Source organism: Oncorhynchus masou, chromosome 1 (genome assembly GCF_036934945.1).
Source record: "Oncorhynchus masou masou isolate Uvic2021 chromosome 1, UVic_Omas_1.1, whole genome shotgun sequence".
NCBI lineage: Eukaryota > Metazoa > Chordata > Actinopteri > Salmoniformes > Salmonidae > Oncorhynchus > Oncorhynchus masou.
Genome location: NC_088212.1, coordinates 34,572,582 through 34,595,510, shown reverse-complemented (window position 1 = coordinate 34,595,510; position 22,929 = coordinate 34,572,582). Strand labels below are relative to the sequence as shown.

Here is a 22,929-nt window from a genome sequence, read left to right as displayed (position 1 = left end):
TCCTGGAAAACTGGGGAATTAGGGCAACAGGACTGGATAATGACTGGTGCCTCATGCATCCCATGAAGCAAGTCATTTTTAAATCAGTAACAAGGAGGTACACCGTTACAGATAAACTAACAGGATAACTTACACTTCACATACAGCAATTTGTAGCCCGTTTCTACCACATTTGTTGTGGAATGAGTAACACACACAGAGTGTCTGGTCTGTGCATTGGGAGTAATGCGCTGTGTCAGATCGGCACACTTCTGCACTAACATGACCAAATTTAAATCTAGCATCTTGGAACGGTGCCATGGCCACATTCCACTCACTGCAGTACTGTGACTACCGAACTGGCCCAGGGGACTAAAGGAAAAACACAACCAGGCTGGCCCTTGCAGCAAAAAAAAACACAATAACAAGTCAATAATAGAGGAGGTGTGACTGGAGGCACAGAGAGCTTTGTGTGGGTGGCTGATAGAGATAGCAGCACATCATACTATGTCCGTCTGATGACGGTGAACATTTCATGAGAGTTGGTTGCGTAGCAGGTTGGAAAGAGGGCCGGCTTACTATACTGTGCACTGGCTAGAGCTGATGTAGTGGAGGAGAGGGGAATTTGAAGAGGGTATAGATACAACGCTGGGAAGGTTATAGTGACACAAATGGGCGTTCTAGTTCCCTGATGTAAAGGACAGGAAGAGTATTAATGAATAAGAAGAGCGAGATGGGAAAAAAAGAGAGACAAAAAAGGCAACAGTAAACACGAATGATGCCAATGGGCCAATCAGTGAAATTTTGTAAATGACGGAACTCTATTGCAAGGCGCATCATTCTCCTAAATTTCATCCAAGTCGGGCCAGTGGTGTCTTGAGATACTGCGTGTGACTAATGTACAGTTGAAGTCGGAAGTTCACATACCACTTAACTACATTTAAACTCAGTTTTTCACAATTCCTGGAATTTAATCCTAGTAAACATTCCTGTCTTAGGTCAGTTTGGATCATCACTTTATTTTAAGAATGTGAAATGTTAGAATAATAGTAGAGAGAATGATCTATTTCAGCTTTTATTTCTTTCATCACATTCCCAGTGGGTCCGAAGTTAACATGCACTCAAATAGTATTTAGTAAAATTGCCTTTAAAATGGTTTAACTTGGGTCAAACATTTCAGGTAGCCTTCCACAATAAGTTGGGTGAATTTTGGCCCATTCCTCCTGACAGAGCTGGTGTAACTTAGTCAGGTTTGTAGGCCTCCTTGCTCGCACAAAGCTTTTTCAGTTCTGCCCACAAATGTTCTATGGGATTGAGGTCAGGGCCACAACTTTGGAAGTATACTTGGGGTCATTGTCCATTTGGAAGACCCATGTGACCATGCTTTAACTTACTGACTGATGTCTTGAGATGTTGCTTTAATATAGCCACAATTTTCCTACCTCATGATGCCATATATTTGTGAAGTGCATCAGACCCTCCTGCAGAAAAGCACCCCCACAACATGACTCTGCCACCCCCGTGCTTCACGGTTGGGATGGTGTTCTTCAGCTTGCAAGCCTCCCCCTTTTTCCTCCAAACAGAACAATGGTCATTATGGCCAAACTGTTCTATTTTTTTGTTTCATCAGACCAGAGGACATTTCTCCAAAAAGTACGATCGTTGTCCCCATGTGCAGGTGCCAACTGTAGTCTGGCTTTTTTATGGCGGTTTTGGAGCAGTGCCTTCTTCCTTGCTGAGCGGCCTTTCAGGTTGTCGATATAGGACTTGTTTTACTGTGGATATAGATACTTTTGTACCTTCTTCCTCCAGCATCTTCACAAGGTCCTTCGATGTTGTTCTGGGATTGATGTGCACTTTTCGCACGAAAGTACGTTCATCTCCAGAAGACAGAATGCGTCTTCTTCCTGAGCGGTATGATGGCTGCATGGTCCCATGGTGTTTATACTTGCGTACTATTGTTTGTACAGATGAACGTGGTACCTTCAGGCATTGGGAAATTGCTCCCAAGGATGAACCAGACTTGTGGAGGTCTACAATTTTTTCCTGAGGTCTTGGCTGATTTCTTTTGATATTCCCATGATGTTAACTTTTTAAGGCTAGGGGGCAGCATTGAGAAGTTTGGATAACTGAGGTGCCCAAAGTATACTTCCTGTTACTCAGGCCCAGAAGCTAGTATTTGCATGGTAGTATTGGATAGAAAACAAACAATCTAAATTTCTAAAACTGTTAAAATAATGTCTGAGTATAACAGAACTGATTTGGCAGGTGAAACCCAGAGGACAATCCATCCAGGAAATTTATTTTTTAAAGTCATTGGACTTTTCAATGGGAAAGTCTAATAATTAGGACCCAGATTGCAGTTCCTATGGCTTCCACTAGATGTCTAGTCTAGTGAAATTGTTTCATGCTTGTTTTTTGAAAACTGAATTAGTATTCATATTCTTTCAAAGTGTTCCTCAGAAGGACTAATTTTTTGGTGCGCGTGAATGAGAGCGTGCTCCTTGTTCTTTTTCTCCGGTATTGAACACAGTATATTCAGTCTTAACTTTTTAAAATTATTTACATATTAGGGTACCTGAGGTTGTATTAGAAACGTTGTATGAATTGTTTGGACAAAGTTTACAGGTACATTTTTTGATTCCTTTGTAGGCATGTTGGGCAAGTTGGAACAGGTGGATTTCTGAATCAAACGCGCCAAATAAACTGACATTTTGAACTATAAGGAAGGACTTTAACGAACAAAACGACCATTCATTGTGTAACTGGGACCCTTTGGATTGCAAAAAGATGAAGATCTTCAAAGGCAAGTGATTTATTTTATCACTATTTTTGAGTTGTGTGACACCTGTGCAGGTTATGAACTCACGTTAATGCAGGAAGTGGGTGGCGTGCTGTCCCCAGATGATCAAATGCTATGCTTTCGCCATAAACCCTATTGTAAATCGGACAAAGCGGTTCCATTAACAAGATTCTAAGCTAAAGAATGGTGTATAACACTTGTATTTTTATGAATGTTTAATATTACTACTTTTGTATTTTGAATTTCGCACTCTGCAATTTCACCAGATGTTGTCAAGGTGGGACGCTAGCGTCCTAATGATCCGAAAGAAGTTACGCAAAGAGGCACCGAGTTTGAAGGTAGGCTTTGAAATACATCCACAGGTACACCTCCAATTGACTCAAATGATGTCAATTAGCCTATCAGAAGCTTCTAAAGCCATGACATCATTATCTGGAATTTTCCAAGCTGTTTAAAGGCAGTCATATTTGTGTATGTAAACTTCTGACCCACTGGAATTGTGATACAGTGAATTATAAGTGAAATTATCTGTCTGTAAACAATTGTTGGAAAAAATGACTTGTCATGCAAAGTAGATGTCAAAACTATAGTTTGTTAACAAGATATTTGTGGAGCGGTTGAAAAACAAGTTAATGACTCCAACCTAAGTGTTTGTAAACTTCCGACTTCAACTGTACGTACAGTTGATTACTCCTCCTTGGGCCAATCAGTGTAATAACATTTCGTTGAAACTGACCTCTGTAGCAAGACACATCATCCACATAAGTTGACAAATTCGGGTCAGCGGTGTCTGAATATCGAGTGGGTTAGCTAGACTCATATCCCTGAGCATGTGTGCCAAATTTTAGCACTCTGCGTCAAACAGATTCAAAGACAAACATGTGCCCGTTATAGCACCAGCTTGTGGTCGATATGAATGTTCTTGCATATGTTCAGTCTTGACAGTGTTTGCAACAAATTGTTACCATACGAATATACTGTAATTGACTGATTTATATGCATTTATGTGCCAGACCAAGCCCATGTGAATGTTTATTGGTCAATATCAAACATGTTGTTTTATGTATTAGTCTGTAAAATATTGCGTTCAGAGACCTTTGTCCACAGATGCAACATATTAAGTTTTATGCAGATTGGTCATTCGGTGCCAGAAGTGTAGCATTAAGTGTTTTCCACAAAATTCTAAATGGCAGAAAACCAATCATAGGAGCCCTTATGGATCCCTGAAGCGAATTTGACCCTTGTGAGGAGAGGGACCCGTACACCGAAGAGGGACCCGTATACTGAATTTGAAGACTTTAGGTCAAATGGGATGAGGGGCATGACCTTTCAAAGTTTGCATTTTCAATCTTGTTATAGCACCACCATCTGGCTAATCAGCGTAATTTTTTAAATGCCGGATCTCTATGATAAGACGCAACATTCATTAAAATCGAGCCAGTGTTGTCTGGGATATCGCGTGTGACTAACATATGAACGGGCGGAGAGACGGAGACAGATCCACAGTCCCCTCCCCGATTTAATTGTGGGGGAACAACAGAGCAAGAAAAAGAAACAGGGTAAGTTGAAGTCAAAGAGAGGAGCATTCAGGCTCAGTCAGTAACAAAGTCCTCCAGCCTCTGAAACTGCACTTCCTGGAGTGAAACAATGTGGTTGTTTGTATACAGCTGCTTGGAGCACAGGTCCAACAACAGTGTTTACAACTCCCCAGCCACTCTTTCCTGTCATTGTTACTGTCAGACCTGTGGCCAGGCTAAATAACATATTGCCTACTGCTCTCTGGGACAAAAGGAGACACCCCACACCAGTCCACGTTAGCCTAAACTAAACTGTTTAGCCAAGCGCTACTACAGTAATTGTATGTGTACAATGTGTACTATCCGCCGTAAGCCTCCCATGTTATGTTATGTGTGATACTAGTGGCACGGAGGGTATTTTTGCATGTTTGAATAGACAGCTCTTAATGCTACTTTAGCTAAATTAGTCAAAATATAATTTAGGCTTAAATAAATCATCAAAGATCAGACAAAATGGAAGACAAACACTTTTTCCCCCCAAAGTTCTATAGTTGATAGGCCCATTTATTGCCCAACTTATAAAAATATAACTAGAAGTTCATTGATGAAGTGATGAGTAAAAAATTTTTTTTTTTTTTATTAAAAAACACATCATGTGCAAGCTGACAGATTGTTTACTCAGCACTACAGGTACAAAGTCCCCCTTTACCACAGGGGGTGTGTGTGGTTTTGTGTGTGAGAGCGAGTGGGTGTGTCGCCCGGCTGACAGCCTAGGAGTCTATAAAAGAATGTCTAGGCTTATGCCTAGCCTATATCAGCAGCTATGTGCCGTACAAGGCTGGTACCAGTGCAGTGTTATCACTGCTCTATAGTTTTGGTCAAACAGACTGAGGTAGGCATACATTCTGTAAATGAATGTCTAACGTCTGGTCTTTGTTAGTAAGCCCTTTTGCTAGGCTGTTACAGTAAACTATGGTTGTAACGTGTGAGGCACAGGGCAGGTGAGGCACAATACCACTGTATTATCTTAGTTATCATACCTGTAACCCACATTAACCTCATTTGCCAGAGAACACAAAAGCAGCATTGTTTGGTTGTTATAGTCAAGACATTCTCCTGGGTGTGGTAGATGGGCCGATTAGACTGGGGCTGCATGCCTACCCTGTGCCTGTGACTCCTGACCCCAGAATGGAGGCAGAGCAGAGCATGGTTAGAAAAGGCCCTAATCCCGCTGCCCGACTCAGTCACTAATAGCCTGATTAGCAGGCAGAACCCGAATCCTAGATGACAGGCTCCCCAGAGTAGAGGCTTTACCAGTGATGAAGGAGAGAGATGGGAAATCAGCCGTGCTTCCAAGAGAAACACCACAGGAAGTAAGGTGTGTGTGGGAAAGAGGCATGTCCTGCTACCAGGTTGGGGAGTAACGGATTACCCCCCAAAAAACTAACTGCAATCCAGTACCAACAAAAATATTGTAATCAGATCAGCAAAAAAAAAACTATTGACACCTTGGTTCTCTCAATAATTCAAATCAGTACTGAAAAAAAGCTGCACAGATTTTTATTTATTTAACCTTTATTAAAAGTTAGGTTCCGCCTAATCGAGTCTGACCACAAGACAGAGACCACTAACACACCAAATGTGTTTGATAGATTGTGGGAATTAGCAGGAATAGGCTTTGGTAGTCTACAGTCCAAGCTAGGTCTTCCAATGGTGCGACTGCTGTCGGCATCCAAAGAATATCAAACTTGAATAAACGTTTGGCGACAGCAGTTGTGTAGCCTACTACAGCTGATACAGATATCATACATTTTTTATATCTACATAGTGCATTGATGTGAATCATGCTGCTGTTCTCTCATTTAGCTATTTGTGCCTTACAAATTGAGGTCGTTGTGGATGGCTATTAACAAATGTACAATGCATTCGGAAAGTATTCAGACCCCTTGACTTTTTCCACATTGTTATGTTAAAGCCTTATTCTAAAACTGAAAAAAACAAGAATTTAATCAATCTACACACAATTCCCCATAATGACAAAGCAAAAACAAGTGACACATTTTTGCAAATGCAGAAAAAAACTGAAATATATAATTTCCTAAGTATTCATACCCTTTACTCAGTACTTTGTTGAAGCACCTTTGGCAACGATTACAGCCTCAAGTCTTTCGGGTATGACGCTACAAGCTTGGCAAACCTGCATTTGGTGAGTTTCTCCCATTCTTCTCTGTAGATCCTCTCAAGCTCTGTTCATCTTTCCAGACTTGTCTCCCAGTCCCGGCCACTGAAAAAACATCTCCACAGCATAATGATGCCGCCACACTTTACAGTAGGAACGGTGATAGGTTTCCTCCAGAAGTGACACTTGGAATTCAGGCCAAAGAGTTCAACCTTGGTTTCATTAAACCAAAGAAACTTGTGTCGCATGGTCTGAGAGTCCTTTAGGTGCCTTTTGGCAAACTCCAAGCAGGCTGTCATTTGCCTTTTACTGAGGAGTGGCTTCCATCTGGCTACTCTACCATAAAGGCTTTTTTGGTGGCCTGCTGTAGAGATGGTTGTCCTTCTGGAAGGTTCTCCCATCTCCACAGAAAAACTCTGGAGCTCTGTCAGAGTGACCATCGGGTTCTTGGTCACCTCCCTGGCCAAAGCCCTTCTCCCCCGATTACTCAGTTTGCCAGATGGACAGGTCTATGTAGAGTCTTGGTGGTTCCAAACATTTTTTTTCCATTTAAGAATGGAGGCCACAGTGTTCTTGAGGACCTTCAAATGCTGCAGAAATGTTTTGGTACCCTTCCCCAGATCCGTGCCTTGACACAATCCTGTCTCGGCTTGGTTTTAACTCTGACCTTATATAGACTAGAGGTCGACCGATTATGATTTTTCAACGCCGATACCGATTATTGGAGGACCAAAAAAAGCCAATACCAATTAATTTGCTTTTATTTTATTTATTTATTTGTAAATGACAATTACAACAATACTGAATGAACACTTATTTTAACTTAATATAATACATCAATAAAATCAATTTAGCCTCAAATATATAATGAAACATGTTCCATGTAAAAAAGCTAAAGTTTAAATTCCTTGCTCAAAACATGAGAACATATGAAAGTTCCTTTGAACATGAGTCTTCAATATTCCCAGGTAAGAGGTTTTAGGTTGTAGTAATTATAGGCTCTATACCATTTGTATTTCATATACCTTTGACTATTGGATGTTCTTATAGGCACTTTAGTATTGCCAGTGTAACAGTATAGCTTCCGTCCCTCTCCTCGCCCCTACCTGGGCTCGAACCTGGAACACATCGACAACAGCCACCCTCGAAGCATCGATTACCCTTGCTCCACAAAAACCGCAGCCCTTGCAGAGCAAGGGGAACAATAACTTCAAGGTCTCAGAGCGAGTGATGTCACCGATTGAAACGCTATTAGCGCGCACCCCGCTAACTAGCTAGCCATTTCACAACGGTTACACCAGCCTAATCTCGGGAGTTGATAGGCTTGAAGTCAAACAGCTCACTTGCTTGAAGCACAGCGAAGAGCTGCTGGCAAACGCACGAAAGTGCTGTTTGAATGAATGCTTACGAGCCTGCTGCTGCCTACTACCGCTCAGACTGCTCTATCAAATCATAGACTTAATTATAACATAACACACAGATCATTAATATGGTCAGATCCGGAAACTCTCATTTCGAAAACAAAACGTTTATTCTTTCAGTGAAATACGGAACCTTTCTGTATTTTTTCTAATGGGTGGCATCCATAAAACTAAATATTCCTGTTACATTGCACAACCTTCAATGTTATGTCATAATTTCGTAAAATTCTGGCAAATTAGTTCGCAACGAGCCAGGCGGCCCAAACTGTTGCATATACCCTGACTCTGCGTGCAATAAACCCAAGAGAAGTGACAATTTCAAGTGTTTAATATTGCCTGCTAACCTGGATTTCTATGAACTAAATATGCAGGTTTAAAAAAAAAAAAATACTTCTGTGTATTGATTTTAAGAAAGGCATTGATGTTTATGGTTAGGTACATTCGTGCAACGATTGTGCTTTTTTCGCAAATGTGCTTTTGTTAAATCATTCTCCGCTTTGCGAAATTGACTGTCTTTGTTAGAAACAAATGGTCTTCACACAGTTCGCAACGAGCCAGGCGGCCCAAACTGCTGCATGTACCCTGACTCTGCTGCACAGAACGCAAGAGAAGTGACACAATTAGTCAAAAGTCAAAAGAAAGTCATGTCAGCAGGCAATATTAACTAAATATGCAGGTTTAAAAATATATACTTGTGTATTGATTTTAAGAAAGGCTTGATGTTTATGGTTAGGTACACATTGGTGCAACGACAGTGCTTTTTTCGCAAATGCGCTTGTTAAATCATCACCCGTTTGGAGAAGCAGGCTATGATTCAATGATAAATTAACAGGCACCGCGTCGATTATATGCAACGCAGGACAAGCTAGATAAACTAGTAATATTATCAACCATGTGTAGTTAACTTGTGATTATGTTGAGGTTGATTGGTTTTTATAAGATAAGTTTAATGCTAGCTAGCAACTTACCTTGGCTCCTTGCTGCACTCGCATAACAGGTAGTCAGCCTGCCACGCAGTCTCCTTGTGGAGTGCAATGTAATCGGCCATGATCGGTGTCCAAAAATGCCTATTACCGATTGTTATGAAAACTTGAAATCGGCCCTAATTAAATTGGCCATTCCAATTAAATAGGTCGACCTCTAATATAGACAGGTGTGTGCCTTTCCCAATCACGTCCAATCAATTGAATTTACAACAGGTGGACGACAATCAGGGTGTAAAAACAGCTCAAGGATGATCAATGGAAACAGGATGTTCTGGAACTAAATTTTGAGTATCACAGCAAAGGGTCTGAATACTTATGTAAATAAGGTATTTGTTTTTGATAAAATGTCCAAAAATCTGTTTTCGCTTTGTCCTTATGGGGTATTGTCTGTAGATTGATAAGGAAAATGTAGAAATGTAATGTAGAATGTAGAAAATGTAGAAATTTTAGAAAAAGGCTGTAACATAAAATGTGGAAGGGAAGGGGTCTGAATACTTTCAGAATGCACTGTACATGTATTTTAGCCCAATAGGTACAAAGCAAACATATAGTTGTTTTTTTAGGACCATGTATGCATATTTATTTTTTATTTATTTTTTAAAATAAGGAATTTGGCCTTTACTACTACAGCCCATAGAAATGCATTGAGTAACATTCATAAATGGCAAAAAAAAAAAAACGCTTTTGTAGTGTCTGTCCTATATCTAGACGATAAGAAAATGCAGGACATTTTTGGGACACATATTTAACCCCTTATTTTGTTGGCACAAAACTACCTCCATACATCCATGTGGTTGTATGGGATACCTTCAGACACGTCCCGTGACACTTGGGGGTTACAGAGAAAATGAAGAACACCATCGTGTTCACGAGAGTCTCCCCTTTCCATAGAATAGGAAAGGAATTGTTTTATTATGTTCCTTAGATTAAAGCACGGGTGCGTCAATAGACTTATAATTAGTGGCACAAAAATGTATGTGAAACCTTTGGAATTACCTGGATTACTGCATAAATTGGTCATCAAATTTGATCTGATCTTCATCTAAGCTTAAACTAATAACAAATTATTGTATTTGTCTTTTCTATATTGAATACATCATTTAAACATTCACAGTGTAGGTTGGAAAAAGTATGAGAACAACTAGGCTAATGACTTCTCCAAAAGCTAATTGGAGTCAGGAGTCAGCTAACCTGGAGTCAAATCAATGAGACGAAATTGGAGATGTTGGTTAGAGCTGCCTTGCCCCATTAAAAACACTCACAAAATTTGAGTTTGCTATTCACAAGAAGCATTGCCTGATGTGAACCATGCCTTGAACAAAAGAGACCTCAGAAGACCTAATAAAGAATTGTTGACTTGCGTAAAGCTGGAAACGGTTACAAAAATAGCTCTAAATGTCTTGATGTTCATCAGCCAGTCGGTAAGACAAATTGTCTATAAAAATGTATCAAGTTCAGCATTGTTGCTACTCTCCCTAGGAGTGGCCGTCCTGCAAGGATGACTGCAAGAGCACAGCGCAGAATGCTCAATGAAGTTAAGAATCCTAGTGTCAGCTAAAGACTTACAGAAATCTCTGGAAGATGCTAACATCTCTGTTGACGAGTCTACGATATGGTGTTCATGGGAGGACACCACAGAAGAAGCCACTGCTGTCCAAAAAAAACAACATTTCTGCATGTCTGAAGTTTGCAAAAGTGCACCTGGATATTCCACAGCACTACTGGCAAAATATTCTGTGGACAGATGAAACTACAGTTGAAAAAATGCACAGTACAACATCAAAACCGAATCCCAGCTGTAAAGTATGGTGGAGGGAGCATCATGGTTTGGGGCTGCTTTGCTGCCTCAGGGCATGGACAGCTTGCTATTGTTGACAGAAAAATTAATTCCCAAGTCTATCAAGACATTTTGCAGGAGAATGTAAGGTTATCTGTCCGCCAATTGAAGCTCAACAGAAGTTGGGTGATGCAACAGGACAACGACCCAAAACACAGAAGTAAATCCACAGAATGGCTTCAACAGAAGAAAATACGCCTTCTGGAGTCCTGAGCTCAACCTGATTGAGATGCTGTGGCATGACCTCAATAGAGCAGTTCACACCAGAAATCCAAATATTGCTGAACTGAAACATGAAGAGCAGATCAAATTTGATGACCAATTTATGCATAAGTCCAGGTATTTCCAAAGGGTTCGCATACTTTCTTGCCACTGTAAACAGCTGCAAATTAGCAAGATATCATGGTGTCACCAACTAAAACAGACTTATACAAAATGTAGCATATGGCATTCATTTTTCACACGCAAATAGCACTTTCGGGTAGTGCGTGAAGCATGCCATTTCATGGGAGCAGCATCTCTTTTTCAACTCAAAGCAATGAGCCCAATCATTCATCTATGACAACACAATCATAAACAGAGTAGACTATAGGCTAATAAATCCTTAGTTTATGCCCAGGTAAAACAATTTCGCTAAACTATATTTCCAAGTCATATTATTGATGTTTTTCGATCAAGTGGTATTAAATTAATTGGAATGACTTAGGCTTGGAGTATTTGGTATTTGGAAATAGCCACGGGGTGGTTTTCCAATACAGTCAATAGTAAACTATTTCTTTGAAGTTCTTAGAAATTGAATATTTGTAGATAATTTGTAAATACATGCAATCAACTTGTGAAATATGTTAGAAGGTAAAGAAGATAGTGTTAAATGTATTTAATTCTTACCCCTTTTTCTCCCCAATTTCGTGGTATCCAATTGTTGTAGTAGCTACTATCTTACGGGCTATCCGTACGAGCTTGGGAGAGACGAAGGTTGAAAGTCATGCGTCCTCCGATACACAACCCAACCAGCCGCACTGCTTCTTAACACAGCGCACATCCAACCCGGAAGCCAGCCGCACCAATGTGCCGGAGGAAACACTGTGTACCTGGCAACCTTGGTTAGCGCGCACTGCGCCCGTCCCGGAGTCGCTGGTGCGCGATGAGACAAGGACATCCCTACCGACCAAGCCCTCCCTAACCCAGACGATGCTAGGCCAATTGTGCATCGCCCCACGGACCTCCCGGTCGCGGCCGGTTACAACAGAGCCTGGGCGCGAACCCAGAGTCTGTGATGGCACAGCTGGCGCTGCAGTACAGCACCCTTAACCACTGCGCCACCCGGGAGGCCGATAGTGTTTATTTCACCGGTCACATAATTTTTCATTATGAAGCTTACCATTAGTAGCCAGTCACGTGGTGTTTGTTTACAAGCAGACAACGGGAGACCGGATCTTTGTGAGTCACTCACTGTTGTGCAGCACGCGCCAAGTGATCTAGTTAGAGTTATGGAATTCACAACTAGCTATGGAGCAAGTTTTCATCAAGGATCTCTGTACTATGTGCCGTTCATCTTTGCCTTAATCCTGACCAGTCTCCCAGTCCCTGCCGTTGAAAAACTTCCCCACAGCATAATGCTGCCACCACCATGCTTCCCGTATGGATGGTGCCAGGTTTCCTCCGGACGTGACGCTTGGCATTCAGGGCAAAGAGTTCAATCTTGGTTTCATCAGACCAGAGAATATTGTGTCTCATGTCCTGAGAGTCTTTAGGTGCCTTTTGGCAAACTCTATCATTTAAGAATGGAGGCCACTGTGTTCTTGGGGACCTTCAATGCTGCAGACATTTGTTGTACCCTTCCCCAGATCTGTGCCTTGACACAATCCTGTCTTGGAGCTCTACGGACAATTCCGTCAACCTCATGGCTTGGTCTTTGCTCTGATATGCACTGTTAACTGTGGGACCTTATATAGGCAGGTGTGTGCCTTTCCAAATCATGTCCAATCAATTGAATTTACCACAGGTGTACTCCAATCAAGTTGTAGAAACATCAAGGATGAGCGATGGAAATAGGATGCCCCAGAACCTCAATTTCACCTCTCATAGCAAAAGGGTCTGAATACTTGTTTTCGCTTTGTCATTATAGGATAGTTATAGGATTTTTATTTATTTAATCCATTTTAGAATAAGTCTAATTTAACAAAAAGTGGAAAAAGTCAAGTGGTCTCAAAACTTTCCGAAGGCACTGTAGTTTAGGTCAGAGACTGTATAAAATGTTTGCAATACGCTCGTTGACATTTAGTTAGCATTCTCTATGGGAGTTTACATGTACTTGCTAGCATGGCTAACTTTCGATTTACAAAGGCTCAGTGGGATTTGAAAATAGCTCCCTTGTGTTAAGTGCCAGTATTACCGAATATTCCAGTATGGCACAAGGTCAGTATAAAAGTATGACAATAAGGATATCGCCCAAGACTAGAATGACTTTAGTTTTTAATATTAAAAAAAAAATAGCCTAATCGTATTATCTTTAGTAGAAAGCAATGGATGAGAAGAAGCCTAACCAACCCAAAGTAAAATGCAACATCCAATTATTGCCAGCTATGTCAACTTTTAATATTGATTAATCTTGCAATAGATGTCGTTCAAATTGGTAATATTAATTTGTCTTCTTCAAATACCTTTTTTAAAGGCAAGTTACACCACTTTTCAACCTCATTTTCATTATCTCCAGCACAATACCAGTGTCAACATAGGTGAAATGGGGGCATTTCTACATTTTGTATTAATTAAAAAGTTCTAGCCGATGACATCATCAAAAGTGAAAATAGGGATTTTCAAACAATGAGATTCTCGATGATGTGGGGAGCAAGAAAATACCCTCCCTCTTATCTTTTTCTTTCTCTTATCTTTTTTAACTACAGATCATAGAAACTTATATTTTTCACATATGTAGACACTGGTATTGTGCTGGAGATAATGAATAGGAGGTTGGAAAAGCTGCGATTCCCCTTTAAGGGGAAAGTAATATAAGTTGTGTTAATGATTACAATTTTGGAAAGGTAACCAGTAACTGTAACTGATTACATTTAGAAAGTAGCCTACCCAACCCTGCCTGCTACTGTCTAGGTGCGTGGTGAGAGGGCTGTCTCTTCCAGGTTAACAGGACAGAGTAGTTTGTCAACAGACTCCATATTACACTTTGACAGAGACACAGATCCATGACACCAATAAAGTCACAAATGATACCACTACAGATGTAGTATCTTAATTTGAGAAAGTTTTCTACAGCAGAAAAATAATCCTGCAGCAAAAGGAAATGTGAATTATTATATGGGTTATGAATGGACACTTTTGTAGGGGCTGATTGTTTTTTCATGAGGAAAAAAGTATAAATTAAACTTCAGAAGCCTTTTTAAACTTTAAATATACAAGTTTTACATTTCCTGCAAGTTCTCCAGTAATAGGCTGTTCAAATTAAGATACTACATATGCACCAATTCTCTATCAAATCAAAGTCCACATTCTGCAGTCAAACTTGAATCCAAAATCTCACCAGGGGGCCAATGCAGTCATACCAGTGCACAGCAAACTGACCTCAACACATATACGTTAGAAGTGTTTAAACCACCCACTGGTTGGTGATATAACCATGGTACAGATATAGCAGCTTGGATTTTGGTATGATTATTCTGGGTTGCTTGCAGAGGTGTGGTGGGGAAGTCCTACAAAAAGCATGCCAGAACACGAGAGGGGACGCTTCCTGTTAGGTGCCTTCACACAGAGGACAGGAAGTGGTTCAGTATCAGATACGCTCAAAGCTCTCAGGAAAAGTCAATGTTGTTTTTTCATCAACCAATATTTTATTACTGTATGTCATCAACCAACTGTATTAAGAATCCTTCACACTAATCTTTTTTTTTTTTAAATATACACTACCGTTCAAAGGTTTAGGGTCACTTAGCAATGTCCTTGTTTTTTAAAGAATACCACATTTTTCATCCATTAAAATAGCATCAAATTGATTAGAAATACAGTGTAGACTTGGTTAATGTTGTAAATTACTTGCTGGAAACTGATGATTTTTTATGGAATATCTACATAGGCATACAGAGGCCCATTATCAGCAACCATCACTCCTGTGTTCCAATGGCACGGTGTGCTAGCTAATCCAAGTTTATCATTTTAAAAGGCTAATTGATAATTGCAAAATATTTTTCTAATTATGTTAACACAGCTGTAAACTGTTGTTCTGATTAAAGCAGCAATAAAACTGGCCTTCTTTAGACTAGTTGAGTATCTGGAGCATAAGCATTTGTGGGTTCGATTAGAGGCTCAAAATGTCAAGAAACAAAGTACTTTCTTCTGAAACTTGTCAGTCTATTCTTGTTCTGAGAAAGGAAGGCTATTCCTTGTGAGAAATTGCCAAGAAACTGAAGATCTCATAAAACGCTGTGTACTACTCCCTTCACAGAACAGTAAACTGGCCATAACCAGAATATAAAGAGTGGGAGGCCCCGGTGCACAACTGAGCAAGAGGACAAATACATTAGTGTCAAGTTTGAGAAACAGACCGCTCACAAGTCCTCAACTGGCAGCTCCATTAAATAGTACCCGCAAAACACCAGTGAAGAGGCGACTCCGGGATGCTGGCCTTCTAGGCAGTTGCAAAGAAAAAGCCACATCTCAGACTGGCCAATAAATAGAAAATATGAAGATGGGCAAAAGAACACGGACACTGGACAGACAAATCTAAGTTTGAGGTGTTCCGGTCACAAAGAAGAACATTCGTGAGACACAGAATAAATGAAAAGATGCTGGAGGAGTGCTTAACGCCATCTGTCAAGCACGGTGTAGGCAATGTGATGGTCAGGGGGTGTTTTGGTGGTGGTAAAGTGGGAGATTTGTAAAGGGTAAAAGGGATCTTGAAGAAGGAAGGCTAATACTCCATTTTGCAACGCCATGCCATACCCTGTGGACAGCGCTTAATTGGAGTCAATTTCCTCCTACAACAGGACAATAACCCAAAGCACAGCTCCAAATTATGCAAGAACTATTTAGGGAAGAAGCAGTCAGCTGGTATTCTGTCTATAATGGAGTGGCCAGCAGTCACCGGATCTCAACCCTATTGAGAAGTGCCCATCATGGAAGCATGGGGTGAAATTTCTTTAAATTACCTCAACAAATTTACAACTAGAATGCCAAAGGTCTGCAAGGCTGTAATTGCTGCAAATGGAGGATTACTTGACGAAAGCAAAAGTTTGAAGGACACAATTATTATTTCAATTAAAAATCATTATTTATAACCTTGTCAACATCTTTACTAAATTTCCTACACGAACTACAGTAGTGGCCCCATGTTGACATTGTGGGCTCTAAAGTGTGAATGAGATTACAATAGCTGTCCTCTTAAGCATCTCAAGCACGAACGTCATTCTTCCTTTAGTCCAATGAGAACCAAGCTCTCTTAGATGTCAGTTAGTTTACCTGAATCCCCAGCAGAATCAGTAGTTATCAGCAGGAGCGCTAGTCTGTCTTTTGAGTCATGTACTCAACTGCTTATCACACACTCTAATGAGCCGCATTAGAGTCTGCTGTCATGTGAAGAGAGCAGACATGAACACCAAAAAGCCACTCAATATATCAGAATCTACTGCCCCTTCTCATGTCATGCCTCTACTCCCCATACTCCTCCTCTCTTACCGTTTGGCCTCCTCCAGGTGACAGAGGTACTCGTAGGCGATGTTCTGTCGTCTCCTCTCGTCCATCTCCTCCGCCGAGATCCTCTCATCATCCTGAATGGCTGCAGACAGAAACAAAACATGAACTAACTATTTACAGTTACAGCATGATGCACACGGGCCAGTGGGGAGAGGATTATCTGGCGTTTTACCTCATAAATGTTGGGTTTGACATAAACAAAAAATCCGACAACATATGATCCTTTCTTAAAAAAATAATAATAATCAAAAACCTGCCTAGTAGTATGATACTTTATTACCTCGCTTTATAACACAGTAATATTCCAAAGAGAGGTCTGCATTACTTGACCTTCTCCTTCTATTACTACAACCTCAGTATTCAGACAGAGCTGACATTAAATCACATGGTCTACTGGGTCTCTGAGAGCTGCATGTGAACAGAGGAGTTAGTAGGCAGCCTGAGAGCCACTTAAAACAGGCAGTCGTAGGAAGTCAGAGGAGCAAGTGATTCAGCTGAGTTGACATTTACCTGCCCACTAATGAGATCCCCCTCCCCCTGATGCGCCTGAACTCTGCTTAATCCAATCAAATCCCTTTATTTCTGGCTGATTGGAGCACACTGATTGGAACATTGCCTCTAGTTTTATCTTATCTTGATTATTGCCCAGTCATATGTTCAGGTGCTGCAAATAGGACCTAGAAAAACTGCAGCGGGCCCAGAACAGAGCGATACGTCTTGCTCTTCACTGAAATCAGAAGGCTAATATCTCTCGACTAAAAGCATTACTTCTTTCTCTAAGAAACATTATTGAAAATTCTCAATTGTTTGCAGTCAACCTACACACAGCTCTGACACACACACTTATCCCACTAGGCATGTAATAAGGGGTCTTTTCAAAGTCCTCAAATCCTAGTGCTGACCGATTAGTGCTTTTTGAGGTCGGTTCGGTTTCGATTATTAAAGAATATTCACAATTTTCACAATAAAAATACACTATGCATTATGTGGGTTGAATGCTATAACACAGAATAAAACAATTAATGAAAGTCCAATGATGCTAATGACTGGTTTTCACATATAAACCATCAGTTATTCAGAGTACTTTAATAAAATATTTCACTTGTGTATTACATTTGTTTTATTTGACTATAATTTTCACTCCAAGTCAACTCAGCTCTATAGAGCTGCTGCCTATGCTGTCTGACAAATATCACCATTTTAGTAGTTCTTCAAAGTAAATAAGGCCTACCATTATGATTGCTGAATACTAATACCTGGCGAAGCAACTGCTCTCTATGTATCCCCTCTTGATCACGCATTCGTATCTCTTACGTAGCAGGCGTAAAGGAAACAGACCGGACCAGTGGCCACGCAATGGATTATGGTCATTGTACTTTACACATTATCTGCAACATTGGCCTGTTGGAAACTGCAACTCCCTACTATCGGCACAGTTCGGGCATGATCCAATTTATCTCTTCGAGAAACTGCAGCGCAGCATTGAGCTCACAGAAAAACAAAACAAAATGCAATTCAAATAATTGAACCTTACTTGGTCAATTAGTTGTTTAAAAAAATTAAAAATAACCAACATTTTAGTTATGCAGAATAAATTCCAGAAAATGTACAGTATTATATAGAGCCATGATTGCACAGAACTCTCATCTCCCTTCCAAATGAACAGAAAACCTGGTTAAAAACAAAACAAAGCAACACCTCACAGCAAAACGCCGAGATATGTACCGATATGTATGCAGTTATGTTCTTGAGCTGTTCTTGTCTATTAATGTTCTGTGTCAAATCAAATCGTATTGGTCACATCCACATAGTTAGCAGATGTCATTGCGAGTGTAGCGAAATGCTTTTGAGCTTCTAGTTCCCAAAAGTGCAGCAAAATCTAACATTTCCAACAACAACTAGGTAGGGGTGAGGAGAGGGACGGAAGCTATACTGTTACACTGGCAATACTAAAGTGCCTATAAGAACAATGTATAGTCAAAGGTATATAAAATACAAATGGTATAGAGAGAAATAGTTATATAATTACTACAACCTAAAACTTCTTACCTGGAAATATTGAAGACTCATGTTAAAAGGAACCACCAGCTTTCATATGTTCTCATGTTCTGAGCAAGGAATTTAAATGTTAGCTTTTTTACATGGCACATATTGCACTTTTACTTTCTTCTCCATCACTTTGTTTTTCATTATTTAAACCAAATTGAACATGTTTCATTATTTATTTGAGGCTAAATTGATTTTATAGATGTATTATATTAAGTTAAAATAAAAGTGTTAATTTAGTATTGTTGTAATTGACATTATTACAAATAAATAAAAATTAAAAAAAAATAAAAAATAAAATTGCCGATTGATCGGTATCTGCTTTTTTTGGTCCTCCAATAAATCAGTATCGTCGTTGAAAAATCGTAATCGGTCAACCTCTACTCTGGCAGGCTCAGAGACAAGACAATTCAGCTGACTGAGTAGCCTAGGCTACATCTCTGCAAAGCCCATTCATTCTGAATAACGGAGTATACTGCTGACACTGCACACACACACACACACACCTTGGTGAGCATTGCAAATTAGGCAGAGAACTCATGTTAACAAATCCCAGCAGAAATCAGGCCTAATTGGTGCCCCTTTATTGGGCCATACCAGTGACATCTAGCCCTGTAGCTCTTGTAACCTACTCGCACTGGGGCAGGTGACAAAGACAAGCTCACCCAAAAACTACAACACACACCTCATCATAGTCTTACTGAGGGGCAAATTATGACGAAAGGGTCTGCTTGAAACATGACTTAATTGGACAAGCCATTGCACTTCTAGTTTAGTGGTGAATTAATAAAGGGTCTGATGATGCCAAACACCAAAATATGTGGGGTAGGGCAGATGGACAGACACATGAGAGGGTTGTGATACAGGACAGTACAGGGCAATGAACCCGGACATAAACTCGATTGAACATCTCTCATTTCAGAGACCTGAAAATAGCTGTGCAGCAGAGCTTTAGAGAGAAGAATGGGAGAAACTCTCCAAATACAGGTGTGCCAAGCTTGTAGCGTCATACCCCAAAACTTGAGGCTGTAATTGCTGCCAAAGGTGCAAAGGGTCTGAATACTTAAGTAAACATTATATTATTATTATATTTTTTAACTGTTTTTGCTTTGACATTATCGGGTATTGTGTGTAAATTGACGAGGGGTAAAGAAACGATTGGCCTGAGTACCAGGCCATTAGGACCTGATGGTCATTAGCAAGTTAAGTACTACCAAAGCATGTCCAGAGTGCATAAGAGGAGATTTCCATGACTCAACGGTCACGTGGAATTTTACTGCAGTCATTACTTGGTGTGGCGGTAATACGGTCACCGCAACAGCCCTAGCTGAAACTCAGATTTTCGCATTTCAGTACAATCTCCCTGTATTTTATGTCCACGTTTTCCAAAAACTAAAATGTCACCTCCAAATTAAGATTCAACGATGTCTGCAGAGTGAATGGGGGGTCAACTATGATATGACATATTGATTTTGAAAAATATATATTTTGGTTATTGAACTACAGCAAATGAAGTGGGATAACATCCGGTAACAGAATTGTGGTGATATAATTTCATCACGGTCCCTGATCTGTATTACAAATAAATACATAAGAGAGAAGTTAGAAAATATGTTAAAGATGTGGGTTTTCGGTAACAGAATTTCAAGGCACAAGGCAATGTTTACAGAAGGCCAAGGGTAAGATCTATGACCATAGGATCCATCAGCCCGAAGGCCACTGGGCCAGCTGTGTTATTGGAGGGGACCAGAGTGTTGGTAAACTCTCACCCCTGAGGCATTGGATCCCCAGGACATCCGTTACACACACTACATGGAAGGCCAGCCTGCCTGTTGACCGTGCTGGGCCATATTTAATCTGTCGCTTCCTTCATCCGTCAGAACACCAGTAGTAATGGAGGGAAGGGAGAATAAATACACACACACACACACACACACACACACACACACACACACACACACAGGGATATTATTTCTGACGATATATCATATTGCTTTGACAATGTCGCAATATTATTTTTCTCCTAGTCGGCTGTACCTGCACCAAAACAGTATTTCTCCTTCATAGCTTCCTCTCCATCTTCTTTTTAAATAGGGAGACAATTTGTTTTCAGCACTTTTATTCATTTTTTCCATGGCTCCCCCTTGTCCCTCTGCAGCAGACATATGGTGAGCAATATGAGGAACATCAAATTGCAATAAAATCACAGTATCTAATAGTCATACATATATCATTTTGAGTCATGGGAATCGCCATACATATCGTATCGGCACCGAAGTATCGTGATATCATATTGTGAGGTCCCTGGCAATTCCCGTCCCTAAACACCACTGGACATGATTTATAGACTTGATGACTCATTCCTTGTTAAGATAATGTTTTTCTATCCTGAGGGAGTGACAAATCAAGACACACAAGGTGCTAAGGGCCCATGCCATAGTATTACAAATACAGAGAAAGGGCTCCAGGTGTAGCCAAGAGACAGTACCACCTTGCTCTGGGGTGTGTAAGTCCAGTCATAGATGGCCACAGTCATGCTTGTGTTAGTTTCTCTCCGCTCCTTAATTGATCAATTACGGTTTATTGATTGGCTAGAGACCCCATACACCTGCTTACCAAGGTCTTAAATCAGTCTCTGATTAAAAGGCTTTGACTCAAAAAACAGCTTACGGTGTTGCCTTCCAAGACCAGAGGTGTGCATCACTAATCAGATAGGCTACATAATCAATTGTTCTCAAATAGGTTTGGTAGTCTAGAACGCACACTACATCTCACTACAAAACTCCATTCCACCAGGGCGCAGCAGCAGCAACCATGTCCGAGTGCTTTACTGCAAAGCCTTGATAAGGACAGGTGATGCCAATTAAGGGGATCATCAAAGGAAAATGGCATCCCTTTAGAGGGCGAGAACAAGATGTCAGGTGAAGTGCAGTATTATCATAAGAAGATGTATACTTAGAATACGGAGGAGGAATGGAGGCAAAAGTGAGGCATAGGATGTCAGAGTGAGGGAGGAAGAGGGTGAGCTTGAATTGGTTAAAAATTGTGGGGAAAGGGCAGATGGTTTGTTAAAGAGAATGGTAGAAAGTATAAGCAGTCTGAGCTGTATGCCAAATCGAAGACAGGAGGAGACATGGAAGTGATTGAGGGAGGGGTATCGGAGGGGGTAGGGTGTGGTGAAGTCCTCAGAGCCTGGAGCTTGCACTGAGGGTCAGGATAAAGAAAGGTCTGACGGTAGGAGTGACATTTTTGGAAAAAGTGGCAAACCCATGTGGTTTCGGGGTGGGTGAAAACAGAGTTGGGTGCTGTGGAATCGGTGATGGTAACCAGAAGTGGTCTGGTAATAATTTGTATTTCTGCTGGTCAGAGGGGGCAAGTGCTCCATGTTAGAAACAAATGGGGACAAGAGAGGAATTGTTGTGCTCTCAACAAAAAAAAAGTGCCATCGAAAGGAGTGATTACTGGGGTAGCAGTAAATGTGAAAGTTGACCAACTGAAGGGGAAGATTCCCGGTGTTTGTGATGCTAGTCGTTTGGTGCGACGCATACATTGTGGCGTGAGTGGTGAAACAGAAGTCATTTTCTGTTCTTTAGAGTTGATGTTGAGTCTGCCCGATAAAGTGATGTTATAAATAAGTTATCCTGTATGAGCTTTTGTGCCGAATACATTACATTGTTACACGTGTCAAGCTTATGTGGCAGTACTGTGTAGGAGGGAGGTTCCTAGGTGTGAGAAGTCTGCAGAAGGGCATGAGACAAAGGAATGTGTAGCATTGGGGAAAGTCGTTATGAGTAATTGTAGGGGTGCCCATGGGGCTGGGGATCCGAAATGTCTGGTGCGAGAGGCAGGTTGAGGTTTCCAGAAGTTGTCATATGCTGAGACAGTGTCGAAAGTAGAGGAAAATGGGTCAAGGGGGAGGGATCCCAAGAGGAGTAGATCTGTACAGAGGGATATGCCAACAAGCGATATGCTTCAGTAAGATTTGATTTGTTTATAGTAATGGTTATTAACTGTACTGCAGGGATGAAACGTAAGTCGCAGAAAATTGAGGTTGTGGTGGCAGCTGCAGGGGTATTAGGGTGTACGAGTGTGTGGTTAGATGGTAGGGTATTTGTTGTTTTATTTATATATTTCTTATTTTCAAGCAAAGTATAGGGGAGTTATCCCCCAGTCTCGTAGGTATATCAACATTTATTGGATGCCAACCGCTGTTAAACCTCAAAGATGATGATGATATGGGGATTGCCAGTCAGTGTCCCAGCTTGCAAACCGTGAGGCTGTTGGTTTGTTTGGTGGCCATGAGGCCTTTCGTTTTGATTCTTTAGTTTAGGCATGCCTGTTAATAGTTTTCCTTTTTGTATATTTGTTTCCATCACCATCTGAACATAATAATCCGCTTGGGCTCGCTGACCCAAAGGAATCAATACAGAGCTGGCCCTGGACCTAAAGTAACCTAGA

General features: G+C 40.7%; 1 protein-coding gene across 2 annotated transcripts in view; it reads right to left on the bottom strand.

The window, feature by feature from the left end:
- The window catches only part of iqgap2 (IQ motif containing GTPase activating protein 2), a 76,796-nt gene that overhangs the window by 52,024 nt on the left and 1,843 nt on the right, over positions 1 to 22,929 (bottom strand). For both annotated transcript variants that reach the window (XM_064969987.1, XM_064969996.1), the window contains exon 2: positions 16,408 to 16,507. In XM_064969987.1, the coding sequence (XP_064826059.1) occupies positions 16,408 to 16,507 (100 nt within the window). The remainder of the gene's footprint in view (positions 1 to 16,407; positions 16,508 to 22,929) is intronic.